The following is a 26,972-nucleotide window of genomic DNA, read 5'->3' as shown; positions in this document are numbered from 1 at the left end:
GTATAGGAAGCCATTGTGGGCATGGTGGAGGGGCTCTAGGACCTGGAGGGGGTAATTATAGAAAGCCATTGTGGGCATGGTGGAGGGGCTCTAGGACCCGGAGGAGTGGTGTATAGGAAGCCATTGTGGGCATGGTGGAGGGGCTCTAGGACCCGGAGGGGGTAATTATAGGAAGCCATTGTGGGCATGGTGGAGGGGCTCTAGGACCTGGGGGGGTATGTATAGGAAGCCATTGTGGGCATGGTGGAGGGGCTCTAGGACCTGGAGGGGGTAATTATAGGAAGCTATTGTGGGCATGGTGGAGGGGCTCTAGGACCTGGAGGGGTGGTGTATAGGAAGCCATTGTGGGCATGGTGGAGGGGCTCTAGGACCTGGGGGGGGTAATTATAGGAAGCCATTGTGGGCATGGTGGAGGGGCTCTAGGACCCGGAGGGGTGGTGTATAGGAAGCCATTGTGGGCATGGTGGAGGGGCTCTAGGACAATGGTTGTAGGGACCATCCATTCCTGTCCTAGTAACGCCTTCTGTGTATTTCCAGGGACAGCATTATGAAGAGGAGAAGAGAGCTCTGGGCCACGAGGTGATCGCCCTCAACAATCATCTCCTGGAGGCCAAGGTGACCATCGACAAGCTCTCCGAGGACAACGTAAGTGGACCGCCGATACAATCCAACATTCGGATCACATAGAATGCGCTGGATGGAGCGCTGACACAGAAGATGGACCCCTCGGGGAGAGTTACTGAGACTGGGGGGTGTAGAATCCGGGGCAGCTCTGCACAGGAGCCAATCAGCTTCCAGGATTGATAGTCAAAGCTTCACAGAACAAGCTGAAGGTAGAAGCTGATTGGCCGCCATGCAGAGCTGCTCCAGATTCTGAGCCCTCCAATCTCAGTAAATCCCCTCCCCCGAGTAGTTTTATATTAAAGCCGAACTCCACAAATGTTTTACCTGCAAATTCTATCCATCCAGTCCTGAGATTTACACAGCTCTGCCACAAAGCTTAGCCATGCAAAGTTACAGTTTTAGACCATTTGCTCCTCCTCCAGCCTGCTGATTGGACAGTGAAGGAGCAGCAGAAGGGAGGTCACCCCTTCCCTCACTCTGTTGTCTCCTCCTATCAGCATGTGCCTTTTTAACATATTTGTATGCACCACATTTCATTGGCTCTCAGTCCTGCCCCTCCCCCTCCTGTATATAATGGGCAGTCACATACACTTACTGATGTACTGATGAATACATTGATTGGTGGCTTTATGTCTGCCTGGAGTTACTTCCCCATCAATGTTCCTACACAGAGCAGGTCAGGGAAAGCTGCACCGAGACACCGAATACCAGGACACAAGGCAGGTCAGGGAAAGCTGCACCGAGACACCGAATACCAAGACACAAGGCAGGTCAGGGAAAGCTGCACCGAGACACCGAATACCAGGACACAAGGCAGGTCAGGGAAAGCCGCACCGAGACACCGAATACCAAGACACAAGGCAGGTCAGGGAAAGCTGCACCGAGACACCGAATACCAGGACACAAGGCAGGTCAGGGAAAGCTGCACCGAGACACCGAATACCAGGACACAAGGCAGGTCAGGGAAAGCTGCACTGAGACACCGAATACGAGGACACAAGGCAGGTCAGGGAAAGCTGCACCGAGACACCAAACATTGGGACACAAGGCAGGTCAGGGAAAGCTGCACCGAGACACCAAACACTGGGACACAAGGCAGGTCAGGGAAAGCTGCACCGAGACACCGAATACCAGGACACAAGGCAGGTCAGGGAAAGCTGCACCGAGACACCGAATACCAGGACACAAGGCAGGTCAGGGAAAGCCGCACCGAGACACCGAATACCAGGACACAAGGCAGGTCAGGGAAAGCTGCACCGAGACACCGAATACCAAGACACAAGGCAGGTCAGGGAAAGCTGCACCGAGACACCGAATACCAGGACACAAGGCAGGTCAGGGAAAGCCGCACCGAGACACCGAATACCAAGACACAAGGCAGGTCAGGGAAAGCTGCACCGAGACACCGAATACCAGGACACAAGGCAGGTCAGGGAAAGCTGCACCGAGACACCGAATACCAGGACACAAGGCAGGTCAGGGAAAGCTGCACTGAGACACCGAATACGAGGACACAAGGCAGGTCAGGGAAAGCTGCACCGAGACACCAAACATTGGGACACAAGGCAGGTCAGGGAAAGCTGCACCGAGACACCAAACACTGGGACACAAGGCAGGTCAGGGAAAGCTGCATCGAGACACCGAATACCAGGACACAAGGCAGGTCAGGGAAAGCTGCACTGAGACACCAAACACTGGGACACAAGGCAGGTCAGGGAAAGCTGCACCGAGACACCGAATACCGGGACACAAGGCAGGTCAGGGAAAGCTGCACCGAGACACCGAATACCAAGACACAAGGCAGGTCAGGGAAAGCTGCACCGAGACACCGAATACCAGGACACAAGGCAGGTCAGGGAAAGCTGCACCGAGACACCGAATACCAGGACACAAGGCAGGTCAGGGAAAGCTGCACCGAGACACCGAATACCAGGACACAAGGCAGGTCAGGGAAAGCTGCACCGAGACACCAAATACTGGGACACTAGGCAGGTCAGGGAAAGCTGCACCGAGACACCGAATACCGGGACACAAGGCAGGTCAGGGAAAGCTGCACCGAGACACCGAATACCAGGACACAAGGCAGGTCAGGGAAAGCTGCACCGAGACACCAAATACTGGGACACTAGGCAGGTCAGGGAAAGCTGCACCGAGACACCAAACATTGGGACACATCAGTTCATGAGCTGACAAGAAGCATGCTGATAGGAGGAGAGAACAGAGTTACAGGCAGTGGAGCTCCTCACAGCGCTGCTTCATCTCTTACTGTCCAATCACAGGCTGGGGGCGGAGCCAGGAGCACATGGGCTGGGAGGGGAGTGGATTCAATGATGCTGAGGACATCTACTGGCAGAAACAAGTACTGCATTAGGAAATCTCTGGATTGGACAGAAATCTTTGTTTGAAATGGTTGGGGCCGGTGAGTGCGAGGGATCGGTCTGGGCGAGGGGCCGGTTTGGGCGAAGGGCCGGTGAGTGCGAGGGATCGGTCTGGGCGAGGGGCCGGTTTGGGCGAAGGGCCGGTGAGTGCGAGGGATCGGTCTGGGCGAGGGGCCGGTTTCGGCGAGGGGCTGGCTTGGGCAAGGCGCCGGTTGGGTCGAGGAGTCGGTTTGCAGCAAGGGGTCGGGTTGTGCAAGGGGCCGGTTTGGGCAGGGGATCGGTTTGGGTGAGGGGCCGGTTTGGGCGAGGGGTCAGGGCCGGTTTGGACGAGGGGTTGGGGTCGATTTGAGCAAGGGGTCAGTTTGGGCGAGGGGCCAGTTTGGGCAAGGAGCCGGTGTGGACGAGGGGCCAGCTTGGGCGAGGGGCCAGCTTTGGTGAGGGGCCGGTTTGGGTGAGGAGCCGGTTTGGGCGAGGGATCGGTTTGGGCGAGGGGTCGGTTTGGGCGAGGGGCCGGTGTCGGTTTGGGCGAGGGGCCCGTTTGGGCGAGGGGCCCGTTTGGGCGAGGGGCCGGTTTGGGCGAGGGTTCGGTGTCGGTTTGGGCGAGGGGCCGGTTTGGGAGAGGGGCCGGTTTGGGCGAGGGGCGGTTTCGGTGAGGGGCCGGTTTGGGCGAGGGTTCGGTGTCGGTTTGGGTGGGGGCCGGTTTGGGCGAGGGTTCGGTGTCGGTTTGGGCGGGGGCCGGTTTGGGTGAGGGGCCGGTTTGGGCAAGGGGCCGGTTTGGGCGAGGGGTCGGTGTCGGTTTGGGCGTGGGGCCGGTTTGGGCGAGGGATCGGTTTGGGCGAGGGGCCGGTTTGGGCGAGGGGTCGGTGACGGTTTGGGCGAGGGGCCGGTTTGGGCGGGGGCCAGTTTGGGCGAGGGGCCGGTTTGGGCGAGGGGCCGGTTTGGGCGAGGGGTCGGTGACGGTTTGGGCGAGGGGTCGGTGACGGTTTGGGCGAGGGGCCGGTTTGAGCGAGGGGCCGGTTTGGGCGAGGGTTCAGTGTCGGTTTGGGCGAGGGGTCGGTTTGGGCAAGGGGGCGGTTTGGGCGAGGGGCCGGTTTGGGCGAGGGGTCGGTGACGGTTTGGGCGAGGGGTCGGTGACGGTTTGGGCGAGGGGCCGGTTTGGGCGAGGGGCCGGTTTGGGCGAGGGTTCAGTGTCGGTTTGGGCGAGGGGTCGCTTTGGGCGAGGGGCCGGTTTGGGCGAGGGGTCGGTGACGGTTTGGGCGAGGGGCCGGTTTGGGCGAGGGGCCGGTTTGGGCGAGGCATCGATCCCCATCACAGCCGCAGTGTCATGTGACCAGACCTGTGTGGATAATAACCTTTGACCTCGCTGTGTGTTGGATTTGTAGGAGCTGTACCGGAAGGACTGCAACTTGGCCTCTCAGCTACTACAGTGCAGCAAAGGCTTCTACCGAGCGCACAAGCTGTCCGAGGTGGGCGTGGCATTTCTGTAACCCCTCCCCCTTCACCCTGTATATGGTGCCTGGTCACACTGCTGCAATTTGCAAATTGAAATCTCATCTGTTTGATGTGAATGTTGGCATCCTAACGAGGTCACATCTCCATGTCCTAGTCTGAGGTCACATCCCATGTCCTAGTCTGAGGTCACGTCCCCATGTCCTAGTCTGAGGTCACATCTCCATGTCCTAGTCTGAGTTCACATCCCATGTCCTAGTCTGAGGTCACATCTCCATGTCCTAGTCTGAGGTCACATCCCATGTCCTAGTCTGAGGTCACGTCCCCATGTCCTAGTCTGAGGTCACATCCCCATGTCCTAGTCTGAGGTCACGTCCCCATGTCCTAGTCTGAGGTCACATCTCCATGTCCTAGTTTGAGGTCACGTCTCCATGTCCTAGGCTGAGGTCACGTCCCCATGTCCTAGTCTGAGGTCACGTCCCCATGTCCTAGTCTGAGGTCACATCCCCATGTCCTAGTCTGAGGTCACATCTCCATGTCCTAGTCTGAGGTCACATCCCATGTCCTAGTCTGAGGTCACATCCCCATGTCCTAGTCTGAGGTCACATCCCATGTCCTAGTCTGAGGTCACATTCCCGTGTTCTAGTTTTAGGTCACATCCCCGTGTTCATGTTGGAGGTCACATCCCCGTGTTCTTGTTGGAGGTCACATCCCATGTCCTAGTCTGAGGTCACATCCCCGTGTTCTAGTTTTAGGTCACATCCCCGTGTTCATGTTGGAGGTCACATCCCCGTGTTCTTGTTGGAGGTCACATCCCCGTGTTCTACTTTGTGGTCACATCCCTGTGTTCTTGTTGGAGGTCACGTCCCCGTGTTCTAGTTTGTGGTCACATCCCCGTGTTCTAGTTGGAGGTCACGTCCCTGTGTTCTAGTTGGAGGTCACATCCCCGTGTTCTAGTTGGAGGTCACGTCCCCATGTTCTAGTTTGTGGTCACATCCCCGTGTTCTAGTTGGAGGTCACGTCCCCATGTTCTAGTTGGAGGTCACGTCCCCATGTTCTAGTTTGTGGTCACATCCCCGTGTGCCCCCCCAATCCATACCAGACCCTTTAGGTCTGGTAGGAAGGTTAGGGGGGTCAGGGGGGGCCCCGCAGTAAAAATTGTTTTGAAAAAGTGCGTGGGGTTACCCCTAAAAGCCATACCAGACCCTTGATCCAAGCACAGGTCTGGCAGGCCAGGAATAGCAAGGGGGGGCAATCGAGAGCCCCCCTCCCCCTGAACCATACTAGGCCATAAGCCCTCAATATGTGGGGTGCTTTGGGATGGGGGGGCTTGCCCCCCAAAGCACCTTGTCCTCGTGTTGGTGGGGACAACCCTGGGCTGTGGTTGTGGAGGGTCTGCGGGGCGTGACTTATTGGAATCTGGAAGCCCTCTTTAACAAGGGGGCCCCCAGATCCCCCCCCCCCTTTGTGAATGATTATGGGGTACCTATTCACCAAAAAAGTATAAAATGTGAATAAAATCAGAGCAGTTTTTGTCAAGTCCTTTATTTAAAAAAAAAAAAGCCAAAAAATGGTTCCATCATTGTGATCCACCAATCTCGGCGTCCAGCGTTGTCATGACGATGCTGACTTGCCGAAATAAAAAAATCCCGACGCTCGCTGACCCGTCCGCACCCGCCAAGCGCTCGCCGCAATCTGACATTTGCAGGTCAGATGTAAACAATTGGGTGGGGCTAGCGGCGATGTCACTTCTAGCTCCGCCCAATTGTGCTGTGATTGGACAAAGCATTGTATCAGGTGCATTGCTTTGGCCAATCACAATGAACTGTCAGAGCGCAGTGCCTTGTGGGGCGCGGCGGGTGAACGAACCGTTTGCGTGTTCACCAAACACATGACCGGCCGAGTGGAACTTATATTCGACCCGAACATGAAGCCCAACAATACTGATGATGAGGAGAATCCAGAGAAATTCAGGAAAACATGGAAACCTCAGGCAAGGCAGAGCCTCCGATAGGGAGCTGAGGAGCTCGTCGTGGCTTGCACCCATCAGGCTTCCACTGACGGGAAGATGGCGCTCGCTAGTCATCCTCTAAGCCCAACGATGATGAATCAGCGAAGATATATTTACCAGCCGCCAGCCCGGGGTATAAACATGTAGGCCGGTCATCTTCTGGGCAGACATAGCGACAGACAGAGAATTCATCATGGAGCTAAAAATACGTCTGTGATGAGAACTCCTTTGCCGGTTGTAATGTCTGATTTGACGCGCCCCATGGAGGCTGACTTTCTTTTTCTTTTTCATATCGTTTCTCATTAATTTTTACACCTTTTTTTTTTCCCGTCTGCAGCTGCCGGCCGACTTCCAGGAAAGAGTAAGTGAACACTTGGCAAAGCATGGCTGTAAACTGACTGTGTCCCTCTGTAATGCTTCATATGCTGACAGCGTTCCTACTTGTGTCATTGCTAAGGTGCTGGAAAAGCCCGATCCCAGCAGCCTCTCTTCACATCTATCAAGTACTTCGATGAGGGACCTTACCTATGAGCAAGCAGGGCAAGATCCAGAAGAAAAGTTCCGTCAGAGGCAGCAGTTTAAGTCGGAGATCTACTGTAGTGACACCGCCCTGTACTGCCCAGAAGAACGGAGGAGAGACCGGAGACAGAGTTTTGACGTACAGGTCAAAGACGAGGTCTTCTTGAGATCTCAGAACTCAACAGACAGCACGGTAGAAGATGGCTTCCACTCAAGTTTTTCACACGAAGCCTTCAATGAATATGTAGCATCTTTACCAACATCAAGTTCCTACTCCAGCTTCAGCGCTACTTCTGAAGAGAAAGAGAACAACCAAGCCAATACGCTAACTGCTTCCCAACAGGCCATATACATGGGAAACCGAGATGACCTCTTCGAAAGGAAGTCCACCACCGGTTACGAACATGCAGCCAGTCCTCGCTTTGTAAAGTCCAAGTCTGTCCAGCACATGGAGCACAGTCCGGAAAACGCAGTATCTCCAAATTTCATAAGATCTTCTTCCTACGTAGAGGAACCATTTCACTTCTCCAGAATCCGTACTCAACAGGCACTGGGAGCTCACAAGTCACACAGCGAGTGTAGAAGCTCGAACCTTTCCGAAGAAGACTTGCCAACGAGGTGGAGGCAGCTCAGCGTGGAAGATATCGGCGCGTACTCTTTTAGCAACGATGGCAGGATATCACAGTGTAGTTTTACAGAACAGTATTTTGCGCCAAGTCCAGTTAAGCAGCTAGAGAGCCCCATAAGCCCGCTGTATGCCAGTTACAAGCAAGATAGTTTTTCCGAAGGAGAAGAGGTTTGTCAAAGCAGAATGGGAGACTCGTGCTTCCTAAGAACGGATTCTGGCTTGAAAATCGACATCAGCGCTAGCTGTAAGCAAGAAATGCTGTCTTCTTTTAAGGCGAAAGAAACAAGAGAACAAAAAAGCGAGCGGATGTCAGTCCAGCTGGGGAGCAAAAGCTTAGATTCCAACTCGTCGGTCAAGAGAGAATATGTAGACGTCAGTCCAAACAGTTCGGCAGAATCTCTGACTCAAAGCCCCATAGAGGCCTCAGACTTACACCAGTCTTCCATTGACCAAGGACACGCCAGCTTTCACGGCAAGCCCCAGCCATTCCAAAGAACTGGGAGCATCGGCTTGACCAGGAAAGACAGTCTTACGAAAGCACAATTATACGGCACCCTTCTAAATTAATGATCTTCCAAATCGCAATAAGCGACATTGCAGAGTACACCTTGACACAAAGGATGATGGGAACGCCATGGGGTTCTGGTGATGCTACCGTGCCAGTATTAACAGTTGTTTTATTCCGTGTTCGTGTAACTTGCACTTTTTTTGTGGAAAGCTTCCAGTTTAAGAAGAAAAAAACACATTTTAATGACCTTGTACATATAAAGATTACCTCATTGCAGATTAAAGTAGAACTCCGCTTTTCTAAAAAATCTGATCTGGTGAAGTCGGGCAGTGGATTTATTGTCTTCTTTTATGTGCTCATGTTTGTACCGGCCATGGAAGTGTCCGTTTGTGCCCAGTAGAACGTGCAAACTCCAAGCAAACTTTGAACCTCTGCTGGACCAGATGGTGGACCGGTTGTATCTGGCATTGGCTTTACAGAACTATTTTTTTTTGTATGTTGGCATTTTATTGTTCATAGGTTGGTATGTTGAGGTTTAAGGATCATCGTTTAAGGCTGAGGGTTGAGGTTTGTAAGTTATGGCTGAGGGTTGAGGTTCATATGTTAAGGCTGAGGGTTGAAGATCATATGTTAAGGCTGAGGTTTGAGGATCATATGTTAGGGCTGAGGGTCACATGTTAGGGATGAGGTTTGAGGATCATATGTTAGGGCTGAGAATTGAGGGTCATATGTAAGGGCTGAGGCTTGAGGGTCACATGTTAGGGCTGAGGTTTGAGGATCATATGTTAGGGCTGAGGGTCACATGTTAGGGCTGAGGTTTGATGTTCATATGTTAAGGCTGAGGGTTGAGGTTCATATGTTAAGGCTGAGGGTCATATGTTAGGACTGAGGGTTGAGGTTCATATGTTAAGGCTGAGGTTTGGGGTTCATATGTTAGGTCTGAGGTTTGAAGGTCATGTTAGGTCTGAGGTTTGAGGGTCATGTTAGGGCTGAGGTTCATATGTTAGGCTGAGATTTGGGGGTCATGTTAGGTCTGAGGGTCATATTAGGTCTGAGGGTTGAGGGTCATGTTAGGTCTGAGGGTTGAGGGTCATGTTAGGTCCGAGGTTCATATGTTAGGTCTGAGGGTTGATGGTCATGTTAGGTCTGAGGTTCATATGTTAGGTCTGAGGGTTTAGGGTCATGTTAGGTCTGAGGTTCATTTGTTAGGTATGAGGGTTGAGGGTCATGTTAGGTCTGAGGTTCATTTGTTAGGTCTGAGGGTCATGTTAAGTCTGAGGTTTGAGGGTCATGTTAAGTCTGAGGTTTGAGGGTCATGTTAGGTCTGGGGGTTGAGGGTCATGTTAGGTCTGAGGTTCATTTGTTAGGTCTGAGGGTTGAGGGTCAAGTTAAGTCTGAGGAATGAGGGTCATGTTAGGTCTGAGGTTCATATGTTAGGTCTGAGGGTTGAGGGTCATGTTAGGTCTGAGGTTCATATGTTAGGTCTGAGGGTTGAGGGTCATGTTAGGTCTGAGGTTCATATGTTAGGTCTGAGGGTTGAGGGTCATGTTAGGCTGAAGTTTGAGGGTCATGTTAGGTCTGAGGTTCATATGTTAGGTCTGAGGGTTGAGGTTCATATGTTAGGTCTGAGGGTTGAGGGTCATGTTAGGTCTGAGGTTCATATGTTAGGTCCGAGGGTTGAGGGTCATGTTAGGTCTGAGGTTCATATGTTAGGTCTGAGGGTTGAGGGTCAAGTTAAGTCTGAGGAATGAGGGTCATGTTAGGTCTGAGGTTCATATGTTAGGTCTGAGGGTTGAGGGTCATGTTAGGTCTGAGGTTCATATGTTAGGTCTGAGGGTTGAGGGTCATGTTAGGTCTGAGGTTCATATGTTAGGTCCGAGGGTTGAGGGTCATGTTAGGTCTGAGGTTTGAGGCACAAGCCATTGGTGCTGGATTTCTGGCTATGGTAGTTATGGGTAGGATCAGCAGAATGAACTCGGTGAAATTGATTTGACCAGGAAATGACTGATTGATCGTATTTGCAGGATGTTTTGTTGGAGCGTATTTAGGGTGGTTTGGTTGTTAAGGGCCCTCACACGGGCACAGTGCATTAGGCAGCCTCTTGGAACGGGCGGGCAATGCACAGAATCATCTGCAGCATTTTCCTCAAGCAGAACACCTCGGTACTCCCCAATGTGTGAGCTTACATTGGCAAGGTGTGTTGAAGTGCCATTAGGAATGAATTGCTCCACACTGCACCAATGAGTGTGATGCACCCTCCGATAAAATGACCATTACCGCACTGCACCATGGGCCTTTCTTGAGGTCTTTATTTGGTTCCCCCGTTTTTGTGTTTAGAATTATTGGAGTTCAGTAGCTTTGATTTTTTTTTTCTTCACTTTTTTTTAACTTTCTGTGAAGAAAATTGAGGCGGCCAATGAGGGGCCTTTTCTGGTCCAAGAACTGGTCCAGGAGAGTTGGATGGAGGAGAAGGTTCTGAGCTTCTGTAACCCCCAAATAGCCATTTAAAGGGCCTCACTTTTTGAAGCCAAAAGCCCAAAGTAACGATAAACCCCCCAGAAATGGCCGTTCTTTCACCCTCCCCATTGGCTCCAGTGCATTCTGCCATCCCAGGGATGGGTCCCAGTAAAGTCCGTTTGTTTGCCATTAGCGCCAGTTCCATAGAAGAATGGAAAGTCCTTTGCTTGTGTGGAATTTATGGCACCAAATACAACCGCTCCACCATGATGGATACTTCTAGAGCCTGGCCAATCATGGAAGAGCGGGATGGAGAGCAGACTTCTGCCACACATGACCGGATCGGGTTTATCAGGAAGGGAGCGATGGCTGAGCGCAGTCACATCTCTAAGGCCGGGAGACAAATAATCGAACCAAAGCCCGAACGATCGTTTACATTTAGCCATAAGATCTGACGTGAAAGGGAAAGCGTTTTGTTCTTTTCAGTAAGTTTGAGTTGTTATTATTGTTACCTGAAAGTGATTTTGATGTGACTTCACTTTTTACATGCTTGCTTGTTCCATATTTTTTTTATGACGGCACTTTATACATCGCCGGTTCCCTCTCCAGCGTCAGTCTGCCTCATTGGCCACCCGAGACACCAACTGCTGAAGCAAACCCAGAGAGTCGATTGTGTTAGCAGTCATAGCAGACTGGCATTGCATGAGGAGCAGTGCAATCATTGTGCAGCACTACTAAAGGGGAAGTCCATCCTGCACCGACATGGGACCAGTACGGCCGGTACCTTCTGAATGATATACAATCCAGGCGATCAAACACCGCTGATCGCTCAGTTCTCCCCTCTGCTCTGAGCAGAGAGCCGGGACTGTCAGTCTCCGGCTCTCCACTGTACCCCTCCAGAGTGCCGGTCTGTGGAGGGGGTGGGGGGGGGGGCAGGCTCACAGGGAATCACTGAGAGGCTCAGCCAGGTCAGGATCTTTTCAGAACCTGGGCCGGCTCTGTGACGTCATCCAGCAGAGGACTGTTGGCTGAAATCAGGTCACAGGAGTGCAGAACGAAGTGTCCTCCTTTGATATAATACAGCTTTGGCCGTACTTCCCCTTTGATGAATCTTGAACATTTGTTTTACGGCAAAGAAATCGGTCATGATTGGGCTCCTGCAAGAACCTCAATGTTCAGGCTCCGATCATTAGATTGTGCCTGCTTACAGAAGATTTGCCTCTTCATTTGACCCCAGAGGTGACTCTTCAGCCTGAGTCCGGGGTCATAGGTCACATTGACCGTCCCGAGCTGCTGGACCTCATACACCGGACCTCATACACCATCTCCCGGCTCTGGGGCCAGAAAGCAGGACATGAACATGAACACACGCTGGGCTGTGATATGTGATACTGCTGTGCACACTCCGCAGATGGAGGTCGACATTTGTGTCCAGATCACATCGATGGACACCAAGATCCCTTAAATTACAAAGAATAGAAAGCCAAACACACAGAGGACTCTTACAGGTGCCCCACCATTTGTACTCTGTACACCTCAGGAAAAACTTCAACATTTGAATCTAAGTTTCTCCATAAATGGATCTTCAGATCCGGTAAAATTCCAAATACTCTGGCCATAGAAGGCCCATTAATGGTCGTACATCAGTAGATATTACAGAATATGGAATATTGGGTTCCTCAGGAACTGTTGTGCTCCTCACCCTTCAGCCAATGGCTCATATCTTCATCATTTCTGAACTGGGTGTTTCCCAAAGTCCTACACGGTGATAGGATCAGAGGGGTGTTTTTCGCAGTTATTACACAACAAATTTTGAGGGTTTTACAGGTCCCACTTCTTCAGGTTCTGTGAAACACTTAGGAATCTCATCCATATAAAAGAAAGAAACTATTTTGCTCCTCTGGTATCCCAGGCCAGTTCATACTCTAAATCTCTCAGAGGGAAGAGACTCGAGATATTCATACAATGACCTTAAAGATGGAACTTCACCCAAAAGGGGAAATTGGGCTTGTCTCTGCCACCAGTAGATATTGCAGAATGTGAAATATTGGATTCCTAGGGAACTGTTGTGCTCCTCACTCTTCAGGCGTTGGCTCATATCTTCATCATTTCTGAACTGGGTGTTTCCCAAAGTCTTGCATGGTGATAGGATCGGGGGGAGGGGGTTGGCGATTATTACACAACACGTTTCGAGGGTTTCACAGGTCCCACATCTTCAGGTTGGAATGTCCTTATCACATACTGTCTGCTCTGGTGGCTTTATCTCACACGATGTGCTAAGGACATACGATTCTGCTACACAGCTTAAAGAGGATCTTCAGCCCCCCCCCCCCCCAAAAAAAATAAAATTCAGCAGCTACAAATCCTTTTGTTGAAAGGACACTCACCTGTCAGGGGATCCAGCACCATCCTCACTTGGGTTGGTTAGTTGTCAGTCTTCAGGTCCCCAGCATGGTTACCAAGGGAATCTGGCTGTGACTCCATGCAGCTTCATGGCCGGCTCCCCACTGTGTATGTACGAACCGCACTATGTCCTGTGAATGGCCCTGCAACCTCCTGGGGCCAGTGACGTCTCCTAGAAGGCTGCAGGCAAAGGGGGGGATCTAAACTTTCACTCGGATTTCCTAAGTGATCCAGGGGGAAGTGGGAGCAGGTACCTATCAAAATTAGGTACCTGCACCCAAAAAAAATATAAAACTGTCCACAAGTGGTAGAGGAGGTGGACAAGCCCAATTTCCCCCTTTATTGTGTGAGGTTCCACCTTTAAGGTCATTTTACAAATATTACGAGTCTCTTCCCCCTAAGAGATGTAGCGTAACCCCCCCTGGAATAAACTGGCCAGGGATACCAGAGGAGCAAAATTGTTTCTTTCTTTTATATGGATGGGATTCCGAAGCGTTTCACAGAACCTGAAGATGTGCGACCTGAAAAACCCTCGAAACACGTTGTGTAATAACCACTGAAAACACCCCCAATCCTATCACCATGCAGGACCCAATGATGAAGATATGAGCCATCGGCTGAAGAGTGGGAAGCACAACGGATAACTGTGAAACCAATATTGTATGTACTGGATCTACAGGTGTATGTCCATTAATGGGACGTCTATGGCCGGAGCGTCCTTTATTTTACCGGATCTGAAGATCAATGCTATAGAGGAACAAGGATTCAAATGTTGAAGTTTTACCTGAGATGTACAAACGTCGGGGCACCTGGAAGAGTCCTCTATGAGTTTTGTGTTCTATTTGTGGCCAGAAAGTTGCCAGAACAGCAAATACCAGAGTTCTGGTGACCTCAGACCCGTGACAGCCATGCTGAGGAGCCGAGCTCAGAGAACGTGACGTCAAATAGGAGATCCAAAACTGGACCTTTCCCGATGACACGGATCTGTATTCTTACTGGCTGACGCCTCACCTCTGTGCATTGCGGAGTGTTGGGAATGGGATTTAGAGTGTTTGGCCAATTATTTCAGTGGAGCCCACCCTAATATCTATGCAGAAACACACCCAACCCTTTATCTCACCGTAACGCATAGCTGCAAATACATGAGCGGTGGTGCGTGTTGGGGAGAAGAAAGAGTCAGCCATGTTTTTTGGTGCATAGCCGCTAGATGAGGATTCAGAGGAAATTAAACCGCAGAAAAAAAACACAACGCCCATTCCAGCGTCACAAAATGGCAAAGTTTGGACAGACCCTGAAGCTGGACTGTAGGACAACATTCAATCTAGAAATAGAGTCCACCAATCAGACTTCTATTGTACTGCACAGTGCTGTCGGTCTAACACTAGTGACGTGTACGGGAGGGAGAGGTGACCTCTGTCGGTGGTAAGGCCCATGAAAACCTGTCTTCAGTTTGAAGATGGTTCACCAAATTCCCTCAGGTACAACCAGACTTTATATATATTCGTATTCTTGCATCAGCCCAATGATGACCGGCTCTCTCCAAGCTGATTGCATTTAGTTGACTATCAAAAAGTAATGAAATGATAGATTTCCTGTAGACTGAAGTGTCCGGGAGCAGGAAATGGGTTGATTCAGTTTTTGTGATGGAAATATTGTCCCATCGTGCAGTTTAGCCCCTTTGCTCTAGCCCTTGCTCCTCAGACTAGTCCCTCGAAGGTAAAGGGTGAATATAACACGGCCCCGCCTTACACTGAATCCAGAATTTGATTCAACTTTATATTTTCTATTTTAGAGTCCTCATAAAAAAGTGGAATTTGTGGCTGGTGGGTTCCCCCATTTTGGCCACCAGACAGGAATTCTGATTGACTGAGATGATGAGTTTTCAGCTCCGCTCACCGGCGTGCCAAGGCATCTCATTCTCTGCTGAGAGGGGGGCAGAGCCACCATTGACCCTTCCTCAGGCGACCCCATAGTCTGGATCTCTACATTGTAGTCACAGGGATGTGTAGGAAGATGGATGACTCTTTATGCCGCTTTGAACCAAAGCAGATCTTGATGACAATGGTACATGGCTGAGGTCATAAATACAAAACATTAGATAGCACTTATATCTAGCAGTCTGGTTGTTCTGGGTGTTCATGTGTACAACTTGCTGAGCAAAGAAGCAGTATGATGTCACATGACCTGGTACAGCCAATACGAAATCCATGGTTGGTTTTTAGGACTCCTGGCCGGTAGTTGGTGATGATTTTCATACCCAGAGTTGGCTTGTATGGAAGTCAGAGTGAAAAATGGTGGAGAATTGATCTGAGTCAGTGTGAGACCATTGTCTTCCTATGGACAGACTGTTGTGACTGCGTAGGGTTCACAAGTGCACAATATACAGGGTTTAATATATGCCATCAAGTTTTCAAACCATTGGGGTTCTCTCATTGTTGTCTGATGCTCTGATGGGGGGAATGTTTGTCCAATCAGAGCCCTGCCTAGTTACCCACCCTGCTCTCCAAAAGTCTTAATAGGGCGACAGAAGCTCTGAAATATTGACCTCTGATGAAAGGGCGAGTCAATGTGAACCAGCAGAGATCCACGGTTGAGTTGGGCCAATGAATGGCCACCATGGCCACATACACCCCTGATGGAGGCTGTGAATGATACGTGCTGTGCAGGCATGGTACACTGTTGTCACCGTCAGGGAGCTGATTTTGAACAGTAATGTGCATGTAGATAGGAAGTGGCTGAAAAAGGTTGGCGGAAAGAAAAAGTAAAAAACAGTGTTCTTTGGGGGAAAAAGGGTCATTTGTTTGATTCACAGTTTTTCATGACATTAAATGTCCCCCGGTTAGGTCTTCGATCTAATTCATGGAGTGGAATGGGCAGGGTGGAGGGATTCCCAATTCAGAATTTTATCATTCGGTTTGTTGATGGAGAGCAGAGTCGGAGACTGGTGCAGGCAGATGCTGAATGCACTACCTATCTCAAAACAGATTTTCTAACTAATGTCCATCTGCTCACAGCCAATCATACTGGAGTGTGCATGTGGGTACAAGGGTGGTGGGTACAAGGGTGCTGGGCACTTTATAAAGGCAGCACAGATCTACGCCCTGGTGTGGGAAGATAATGGGAACTGGTCAGCAAGGGGTTAAAAATGTGTATCTTCAAACAAGAAAATTGCACTGTATATATTTTAATAAATTTGCAAATTTATAACTGAATGTGTGACGGTTGTAGCTGCACACGTAGTCCCACGGGGCCCCACCATGATCTGCAACCAGATTAGAGACGTCGTCTACGCTGCGGTGCTTCCCAGAAATCAGTGAAGTTTGGGGATGATCTTTCAGCCTAAAAGCGTCAAAAGGTAACACACAAAACACGGCGCATGGAGTTTGTGAGTCGCCTTCTGATCGCTTCTACCCTCAAGTGGAAGTTTACAGCAGCAGGACTATTGGGACTGGCCAATAGGGTGTAGCACCTTGGTAGATTGTGTGCGCACCCGAAAAGTATCCCCAACTCTAAGCAGCTTCCTATACTGGGCTGGCCAATATGGCGATGATGGTTGTGGCACGGAGGGAGGCTCCTCATGGCTACCTCACAAGAGGGGCGGTTTCTTCATACGATTTTTTTCTATAGGCTTGCATTTATATTGGTAATAACGCATGAACTGTCCTTGATAGTGTCGTATTTTGCATTCTCCAATGAAAGCAGCAAGTTGAACTCTTTCTATTTTCTATGAGGATTGTGTTTTTAAAAACGTGTTTCTAAATGGGAAAAAAAAAAATCTGCAGATGATTCCCTGTCTGTCAGGATGATGGATCTACGGAGGCGGCTCCGCCATGGAGGACGCTCTGCGGGTTTACTGCACACTGGCGCCTTGGTGAAAATGTACACTCTTCTCAGGAATACGTTCCCCCTTCAGATATTTTGGAACGGCATGAAATGTGAGAAGCAGAACAAGAGATACACATTTCTATTCATTCCGGTGATTCTGTTTTCTGTCTCTTCTTTTGGAGATCGAACATTGAGTAGACGATGTGCTCGGAGCACTCAGGGGGTTTTCTGGAACGTTGGGGAAAGGATCTGTCGTGTCTTCTTACCCATCGAGGTTCTCCAAGTATCTCTAGACAACATTCTGTCGGTTTTGGATAGATTGGGGAAGGGGTGGAATCCCTGTCAGGTTTTCAGAGCTGTTCTCTGTGTCCCCGCTGGGGAGGTTCACCCTATTGGTCATCCATGTCACCGGGCTGAGAGAATCTAGAATTGAAGAGCCACAGTGAGAGATTCCAGTCCAGATACAAGTTTCCTCCAATGACAGACTCTGCAAATCCAACGTGTTTCCGGTCCCTAATTGGGGATTAAAGTCCATGTGACCCCTCACCATGTAAAACAACACATTCCTTTACATCGAAATGCAAGGCTGTGTGTGTGTGTATATATATATACACACCTTTTATATATATACACACAGCGAGACACTGATCTTCCAAGTGAATGGTTGTGGAGTGGGGTATGTCAGCCCAAGTCTGACCAATGTAGTACAGGCAGGCTGTTCCAGGGGGAGGTGTCAGCCCAAGTCTAACCAATGTAGTGCAGGGAGGCGTGTCAGCCCAAGTCTGACCAATGTAGTACAGGCAGGCTGTTCCGGGGGCAGGTGTCAATCCAAGTCTGACCAATGTAGTGCAGGGAGGCGTGTCAGCCCAAGTCTGACCAATGTAGTACAGGCAGGCTGTTCCGGGGGCAGATGTCAATCCAAGTCTGACCAATGTAGTGCAGGGAGGTGTGTCAGCACAAGTCTGACCAATGTAGTACAGGCAGTGCTCCCAAGTAGAAATGTGACCACACTGGGATGGATTTGCTTCCTGGCACAATTTGAAATAGGAAAGCAGAGGGACTGATAGGACCATCACGTATTTCACACAAAGAGAACAGGAGACGTCTTCATAGCAGGACATGGGACAGCGGGCACAGAGCAGGAACAGGAAATGTTGGGGTAACAATGTACACGGAATCAGTAGTAACGGTACTGTTGGGTGTTTGGACAATGTTGGGGTTTTCTCAGCATCATAGCCCCACGAGAACCATCTGCTGATGGATGCTGAGCAAACCCACAACCCCGTCCGAACACCCAACGCCCTTAGTACTGAGTCCCTGTACATTGCTTCAGCATGTTGAATCGCAAAGAGCTGGACATTGGAATGAACTTGGATCTGGACTTGAATATGACACTCTGGTGCTTCCATTTTAGACTCACTCATCCCTATCACAACACAAGGTGATAACCGACATCCTGGGATGTGTAGAGGCAGCCGGGTTCCAGTTCTATGGCCAGAAAGTAATGAGAAATCTCAAACTCTTTACTGGTCACCAGAACAGGAGGTAAGGGGAACATGTTTCAGTGGGGATTCTTTAAAGGGTCCTGCATTTCCCCTCGCTGTTTTTGTGACAGGATGTGAGGGACAATCTCCTCAATGGGCCACGGAAACAAAGACAGAAGGTTTACCCATCCACAACCAACCCAAAACGTTTGTACTAAAGGTGGACTCCACTGTTCTTTATTTATATAGATAAACTGTCCAGCATAATTCATTTCAGAAATGAAAGTGAACCTCAAAATGCAAAGTAGAGACAGAGTTCCACAACCAAATACTTCATCACCATGGTGAACCATACCACCATCCATTATCTACATACGTAAGAAATCGAAAAGTCTTCATCAAATATGAGGACTGGAAACTATGACTGATGTTTGGTTTCATCCACATTTCCTTTCCACAACGTGGAGAGAATACCCCTTGAAGGGCGAGGTCACGTCTAGGGTCCACACACATGGGCACCCAATCACTGGAGGGCAAGGTCACATCTAGGGTCCATGCACATGGACACCCAATCACTGGAGGGCGAGGTCACATCTAGGGTCCATGCACATGGGCTCCCGATCACTGGAGAGCGAGGTTTGATCAAGGGACCATGCACATGGGCACCCAATCACTGGAAGGTGAGGTCAGGTCGAAGGTCCATGCACATGGGCACCCAATCACTGGATGGAGAGGTCATGTCTAGGGTCTATGCACATGGGCTTCCGATCACTCAAAGGTGAGGTGACATCTAGGGTCCATGCACATGGGCACTCAGTCACTGGAGGGCGAGGTCACGTCTAAGGTCCATGCACATGGGCTCCTGATCATGTCGTAATGATGCAGCTTTGCTGTGTTTAAATTGCTGGTAGGCCGAAGTGTGCTGGTACCTCCAGGTCAGAGATGTGCTATGGAGGACAGTAAAGGCTTGGAGATGCCTCCTTCTGTCTGTCTAAATGTGCTGCAGGGATAATCTGCTCTGTTTTGAATAACATCCTCCATAAAACAATTTTAAAGGAGACATTAAAGAGTTAAAAGAAGCTTCTCACAACGTGCATTAGAATCTGCAGCAAATCAGATAGAGCTCCGCCTCATTTCCTGGCTGGAGGACGTTCAGCATCATCTAGCGCTTTCTTCCTCAGCCTGACTTTCCCTGGCCCCGCCCCTTTCTTTCATTGGATTTCAGTTCTTTCAGTCATGGAAACTCAGCACACATGTGGATGTTACATAGGGGAGTCTTCATGCAAATATACCGCCTGACTAGGACCACTCACTCCTCCAGACTGAAACCCACCTATCAAGACTTTGTGAGATTTGCATAGCTGCTTGCATTAGGACTGAGGGCTCTTGAGAGGAGTACGTTGGCGGGGTGCTGTGATGTTTTTAGGAAGCTATGTACAGCCCCCTGCCAGTGTGCCTTCATTGTAGCTTTGGGGAGCTTGTGTTGATGAGCATGTCATTGGATGTTATGGGGGACAGCTGGGACCTTAGAAGTGAGAGGCTCTGGTGGCATCTTGGTGAGTTTTTAGGAAGCTGGAGGTTGATGTAGGCGTTTGAAGATTTTTTTTCCAGCCGTTTTTAGGTTGCTCTGACCTTGTGAGGGTCAACTTTGGCAAGGACTTAGCCCGAAAACTAATGACATCCACCTCCATACCCCTCATTTTATATATAGAGATTATAATTCTGTTCTAGATCAGCTTCCAGGTAAAATGCCCACAAAACACCCTGAATGTGAGTATTGTGGGATTCCTTGCTGATGAATGTGGTAACGGGTTGGTTGGTTGGTGTAAGGAAACATGGGTAGATGAATACTATCAAGGTTTGAATTCATATACAGTCTGGTCCATATATATTTGGCACAATTTTAGATTTTTTTCAGGTATTTACCAAAACATATTCCAGCTCTAGTTCTATGATGGATCTGGGCGGACAGTGCGCACTCTCTGGTGTAATTTGAGGGTATGTACATCCACATTGGGGGAGGGGTTTAGAAATTACAGCTCTTAAGAGTAGCCACCTCCCCCTCTTTTTTAAGGGACCAAAAGTAATTGGATTATTAAATATAATCATAAATAAAATGTTCCTTTGTAATATTTTGTTGAGAATCCTTTACTGGAAATGACTGTCTGAAGTCTGGAACCCATGGACATAACTAGAGACTGGGTTTCCTCCTTTCTGATGCTTTGCCTGAAGTTTGGAACCCATGGACGTGACCAAAGACTGGGTTTCCTCCTTCCTGATGCGTTTCCTGAAGTCTGGAACCCATGGACATGACCAAAGACTGGGTTTCCTCCTTCCTGATGCGTTGCCTGAAGTCTGGAACCCATGGACATGACCAAAGACTGGGTTTCCTCCTTCCTGATGCGTTGCCTGAAGTCTGGAACCCATGGACATGACCAAAGACTGGGTTTCCTCCTTCCTGATGCGTTGCCTGAAGTCTGGAACCTATGGACATGACCAAAGACTGGGTTTCCTCCTTCCTGATGCGTTGCCTGAAGTCTGGAACCCATGGACATGACCAAAGACTGGGTTTCCTCCTTTCTGATGCTTTGCCTGAAGTCTGGAACCCATGGACATGACCAAAGACTGGGTTTCCTCCTTTCTGATGCTTTGCCTGAAGTCTGGAACCCATGGACATGACCAAAGACTGGGTTTCCTCCTTTCTGATGCTTTGCCTGAAGTCTGGAACCCATGGACATGACCAAAGACTGGGTTTCCTCCTTTCTGATGCTTTGCCTGAAGTCTGGAACCCATGGAGGAAGTTAGAATGCTCTCCTTACAGTTGCAGGCAGAATTCCACCCTTACAAACAACTACAATGACCACTGGTGTGGTGGAACTGGCTATGCCATGAGGTATTTTCCCCAGAACCATGCAGGCATCATCAAATAGGAGGTCAATCAGCCACACCGCAAGGAACCATGGGTAAAAATGGTTGATCTAGACCTTCACAAACCAGAAGAAAGGTATGGAGGTGGGTGTATGACAAGGCTGGCTGGAACGTGATGCACGTTAAAGTTGCACACAAGCAAACGTAATCCATTGTCATCATCATAGAGAAGAAGGAAGCACAATTTACAGATTAGACCATCTCCTGCACCAATCAGTGGATAGAACAGACTTCTACAAAGTGTCAGGAAGGAGGACATGTCCACCGGTGTGATATAATAATGTTGTCTTGCTCCTCACATGGGGTTCATTCCATGCTAGATGCCATAAAATGATTTCCAAACAGCACAGGTCTTCAGTGGAACGTCTACAGACAGGAAATGAGAGGAAGTGGGAGGAGTTGAAGAACATGGCACCCCAGCAGCACTTTGTCTTCGCAATCTAAGAGCCGACCTCTGTCTCGGTATAGCTAGACTTTAGAAGGTGATGTTCCAGGGAAGCCTTCTTTAATACATGCGTATGAGGCCTAATGTAAACGTAAAGACGATATATAGACCGGCCGGGCCCTTGAGGACCCATCTTCAAATCTGTAAGGAAGGGGATAAGGAAATTGCATTCATTTTGTAAAGCGCGGTGCAAACTGTTGGCGCCATATCGATCTTTTATAATAATTTGCCTGAATATATTCAATGAGCTAATGAGTTTTAAAAGTGCACTTATCCTTTAAACACAGCAAACAGCATTTTCTTCAGATGAAGACCTGACCTCGCCCCGCCGGTGGGACACCCCCCAGGTTTCTGCACATGGAGGAGATATATGCAGGTGCATTGTACATTTTAGTTTTTGGTGTTTTCTTTCTCCCGGAACGCCCTTGCTTTATAAGCTAGCCTGATGCAAGGTTGGTTCAATACTGAGCCCACATTTTGCTGCTGCTGATCCTTTTCTTCATCCACAGTCACCCCGAAAATTTGTCTATTCTTCTAACTGTGACATTTCCATTTTTTGGAAAAAAAGAAGAATGCATTTATGAACTATTTTGTAATTTTCAATGATGAAAGATCCTAAAATGAATAAAAAAATCTGATTTAGTGATGATTGGTGTGGTTGTCTGATGATGTCATTGGTTGGGGGAGAAAGGTAACTATTATATGGGGGGTTATTAACGGGCTTCGGACATTTGGAGCTGAGGAGCTTTGGTGGCAGAAATGTCCTACTGAAGTGGGATCTTGGAGGGGTCGCTCCTCTGTGTCTTTATTGCTGTCTGTAAGTCCCAGGCAGATTTCCCCTCATTTCCTGTCCTGGTGAGAAAGGAAATGAGGAGAGATCTCCCCATTGGATGCAAACACAGTAATAGGTCTAACCCCCTACCCCATCTCTTCCGTTCTATTAGTTGTATCTGGAGTTTCATTGTAAAGAACCCCAGGAAGACACGTACACCATGATGGAGCTCACCTAATGACCAGATATTCAAAATCAAGATATAATTGTTTAGTATTGGCAGTTTAATTACCTGAAATCTGTCTACATACAGTATATGGCCAAACACCTGTAGACCTGACCTTCATATCTACTATATAGGTGGGAGAATGCGGACACCCCCCCCCCAACCCCCACCCCGCCCCCTCAGTGATGGAGTTCAGAGGTCTCCAGTGAAGGGTCCTGGTAATCCTCCATCATACAAAGACATTGGAGACATTTGTGCTCTTCCAGCCTTGTGGTATCAGTTTGGTGAAGACCCTTTTCTGTTCCCTCATGAATGACCCCGTGAACAAAGTCAGCTCCATAAAGACATGGATGACCAGTCTGGTGAAGACCCTTTTCTGTTCCCCCATGACTGTCCCCTGTGTACAAAGCCAGCTCCATAAAGACACGGATGATCAGTTTGGTGGGGAGGAACTCCAGTGTCCCGCACAGAGCTCTGACCTCAACCCTCCTGAACACCTTTGGGATGAATTGGAATGCCGATGGTGAGCCGGGTCTTCTCATCCAACATCAGTTCCTGACCTCACAATGGCCACAAATTTCCAGACACCCTCCAAAATTTTGTGGAATGTCTTTCCAGAAGAGTGGAGGATGGTATATCCACAAAAGAGGGTAACTTCATCTTAATGGCCATGGGGGGCAGGGGAGGGGCAACAACATATAAATAGCCACGGGGGAACTACATACTACATAATAATGGTTTTTGAAATGAGATGTCCTGTACACAGCCCTGACCTCAACACTACTGAACACCTCTGGGATGAATTGGAACGCTGATGGTGGGCCGGGTCTTCTCATCCAACATCAGTCCTGTCTTTGCAGGCTCATGACTAAATAACTCAACTAATAATGGTAATAGGGGCATCAGACTATAAACAGATACACCTTTTGGCCCAAAGTCTGTGAACTCACCTCCAGGTGTTTCCAGTGAAGGGTTTTCAGGGTGTGCCTAAAGGTGAGGAGGGTAGGTGGCAGTCTGATGGATTGGGGTAGTGAGTTCCAGAGGATGGGGGAAGTCCTGGAGATGGGCATGGGAGGAGGAGACCAGGGAACTAGAGAGTAGGAGGTCTTGTGGGGAGCGGAGAGTGCGTTTTGGGTGGTAGATGGGTATCAGGTCGGTGATGTAGTTTGGGGCAGTGTTCTGGACAGCTTTATATGTCAATGTTAGAAGTTTGAATTTTATGCGTTGGGCAATCGGAAGCCAGTGGAACGATTGGCAGAGAGGGGTGGAGGACATGGAGTGGAGGCCAGTGGAGGGATTGGCAGAGAGGGGGGAAGGACACTGAATGGGGGCCAGTGGAGGGATTGGCAGAGGGGGGTGGAGAACACTGAGTAGAAGCCAGTGGAGGGATTGGCAGAGACACTGAATGGAGGCCAGTGGACGGATTGGCAGAGGGGGATGGAGGACACTGAATGGAGGCCAGTGGAGGGATTGGCAGAGGGGGGTGGAGGGCACTGGAGGCCAGTGGATGGATTGGCAGAGGGGGGTGGAGGACACTGAATGGAGGCCAGTGGAGGGATTGGCAGAGGGGGGTGGAGGGCACTGGAGGCCAGTGGAGGGATTGGCAGAGGGGGGTGGAGGGCACTGGAGGCCAGTGGATGGATTGGCAGAGGGGGGTGGAGGATACGGAGTGGTTAGTAAGGTGGATGAGTCTGGCAGCAGAATTCAGGATGGACTGAAGCGGGGATAGCCTGCAGTGAGGGAGGCCGGTGAGGAGGGAGTTACAGTAGTCAAGTCGTGATATAATAAGGGAGTGAATGAGTTGCTTTGTAGTGTCTGGGGTTAGGAATGGACATATTTTGGAGATGTTGTGGAGGCGGAGCCTGCAAGAGTTTGTCAGAGATTGGACATGGGGTTGGAAGGACAGATTGGAGCCTAGAATGACACCTAGTACTTTGGCTTGCATGGTGGGACTGATGGTGGTGTTATTGGTTGTGATGGAGAGGCCGGGGGGGGGCGCGGGCTGGGGGGGAAGACTAGGATCTCAGTTTTGGAAAGGTTTAATTTGAGGAAGTGGAGTGACATCCAATCTGATATGTCGCTCAGTAGGTGTGTGATTCGGGCGGAGACTGAAGGGGTGAGGTGGGGGGCGGAGACCGAGGGGGTGAGGTGGGGGGCGGAGACCGAGGGGGTGAGGTGAGGGGTGGAGACCGAGGTGGGGGGTTGAGAGATAGATTTGTGTGTCGTCGGCATAGAGGTGATAGTTGAAGCCGTGGGAATTTATCAGTTGGCCAAGGGAGGAGGTGTAGATGGAGAAGAGAAGGGGCCCGAGGACAGAGCCTTGAGGGACCCCAACAGAGAGGGGGAGGGAGGGGGAGGTGCTAGCATTATAGGTAACGCTGAAGGAGCGTTGTGATAGATAGGATGAGAGCCAGGAGAGGGCGGAGTCTCTGAGGCTGAGGGAGTGTAGTTTTTTGAGGAGGAGGGGGTGGTCGAAGGTGTCGAAGGCGTCGAAGGCCGCGGAGAGGTCGAGGAGTAGGAGGATTGAGTAGTGAATAAATGAGGATGTCCTCCTGCGCTGTATATGGATGTGATCCCTATAATTATAGCTGCTGCCACTCAACGTAGACCAATAAGTGTGAAATAAACATATAAATTAGTGAAGCGCAATAACAACCTAAATCCTAATCATGAATAAATTTGTGACAACATAATAGTGCTCAGTGGTGACCCATAACAGGAATGTATCCTTATTGGGAAACTACACAAGAATATGGTGAATGTATTACCAGCGATATAAAATATCTGCATAAACAATATATTCACCTAATAACCATTCAATATATTAACATATAAATGGGAATCAAAAATAGCAAAAAAAAATCTGTGAATAATCAAAATGTAAAGTCCATGCAAGTGAAACTGCTAAAAGGTGATCTTCACTCTGGTGAATAAATCCTCAAATGGCAGCGATGCCTCCACACCCCCACACACTGACCCGCAGCAATGCCTCCACACCTCCACACACTGACCCGCAGCAATGCCTCCACACCTCCACACACTGACCCGCAGCAATGCCTCCACACCTCCACACACTGACCCGCAGCAATGCCTTCTCACCCCCACACACTGACCCGCAGCAATGCCTCCACACCTCCACACACTGACCCGCAGCAATGCCTCCACACCTCCACACACTGACCCGCAGCAATGCCTCCACACCTCCACACACTGACCCGCAGCAATGCCTCCACACCTCCACACACTGACCCGCAGCAATGCCTTCTCCCCTCCACACACTGACCCGCAGCAATGCCTTCTCCCCTCCACACACTGACCCACAGCGATGCCTGCTCACCCCCACACACTGACCCGCAGCAATGCCTTCTCCACCCCACACACTGACCCGCAGCAATGCCTGCTCACCCCCACACACTGACCCGCAGCGATGCCTTCTCCCCCCCACACACTGACCCGCAGCAATGCCTTCTCCCCTCCACACACTGACCCGCAGCAATGCCTTCTCCCCTCCACACACTGACCCACAGCGATGCCTGCTCACCTCCACACACTGACCCGCAGCAATGCCTGCTCACCCCCACACACTGACCCGCAGCAATGCCTTCTCACCTCCACACACTGACCCGCAGCAATGCCTGCTCACCTCCACACACTGACCCGCAGCAATGCCTGCTCACCCCCACACACTGACCCGCAGCGATGCCTCCACACCTCCACACACTGACCCGCAGCAATGCCTGCTCACCTCCACACACTGACCCGCAGCAATGCCTGCTCACCCCCACACACTGACCCACAGCGATGCCTGCTCACCTCCACACACTGACCCGCAGCAATGCCTGCTCACCCCCACACACTGACCCGCAGCAATGCCTTCTCACCTCCACACACTGACCCGCAGCAATGCCTGCTCACCTCCACACACTGACCCGCAGCAATGCCTTCTCACCTCCACACACTGACCCGCAGCAATGCCTGCTCACCCCCACACACTGACCCGCAGCAATGCCTTCTCACCTCCACACACTGACCCGCAGCAATGCCTGCTCACCTCCACACACTGACCCGCAGCAATGCCTGCTCACCCCCACACACTGACCCGCAGCGATGCCTCCACACCTCCACACACTGACCCGCAGCAATGCCTGCTCACCTCCACACACTGACCCGCAGCAATGCCTGCTCACCCCCACACACTGACCCGCAGCGATGCCTTCTCACCTCCACACACTGACCCGCAGCAATGCCTTCTCACCTCCACACACTGACCCGCAGCGATGCCTTCTCACCTCCACACACTGACCCGCAGCGATGC

At 50.2% G+C, this 26,972-nt stretch overlaps 1 protein-coding gene across 1 annotated transcript in view; it reads left to right on the top strand.

Annotated features, from left to right (window-relative positions):
• The window catches only part of BEGAIN (brain enriched guanylate kinase associated), a gene marked incomplete at its 5' end in the record, with an annotated part of 55,914 nt that extends 33,608 nt beyond the window's left edge, over positions 1 to 22,306 (top strand). The window contains 4 exons of the mRNA XM_089667477.1: positions 538 to 645; positions 4,385 to 4,468; positions 6,800 to 6,823; positions 6,920 to 22,306. Of these exons, the coding sequence (XP_089523603.1) occupies positions 538 to 645; positions 4,385 to 4,468; positions 6,800 to 6,823; positions 6,920 to 8,176 (1,473 nt within the window). The remainder of the gene's footprint in view (positions 1 to 537; positions 646 to 4,384; positions 4,469 to 6,799; positions 6,824 to 6,919) is intronic.
• Between the last annotated feature and the right edge of the window lie 4,666 nt (positions 22,307 to 26,972).

Source organism: Staurois parvus, unplaced genomic scaffold (genome assembly GCF_062004578.1).
Source record: "Staurois parvus isolate SC_StPar_1 unplaced genomic scaffold, SC_StPar_1.0 ptg003275l, whole genome shotgun sequence".
NCBI lineage: Eukaryota > Metazoa > Chordata > Amphibia > Anura > Ranidae > Staurois > Staurois parvus.
The sequence above is the reverse complement of the archived record's forward strand: the minus strand, read 5'-3'. Positions and strand labels throughout refer to the sequence as shown.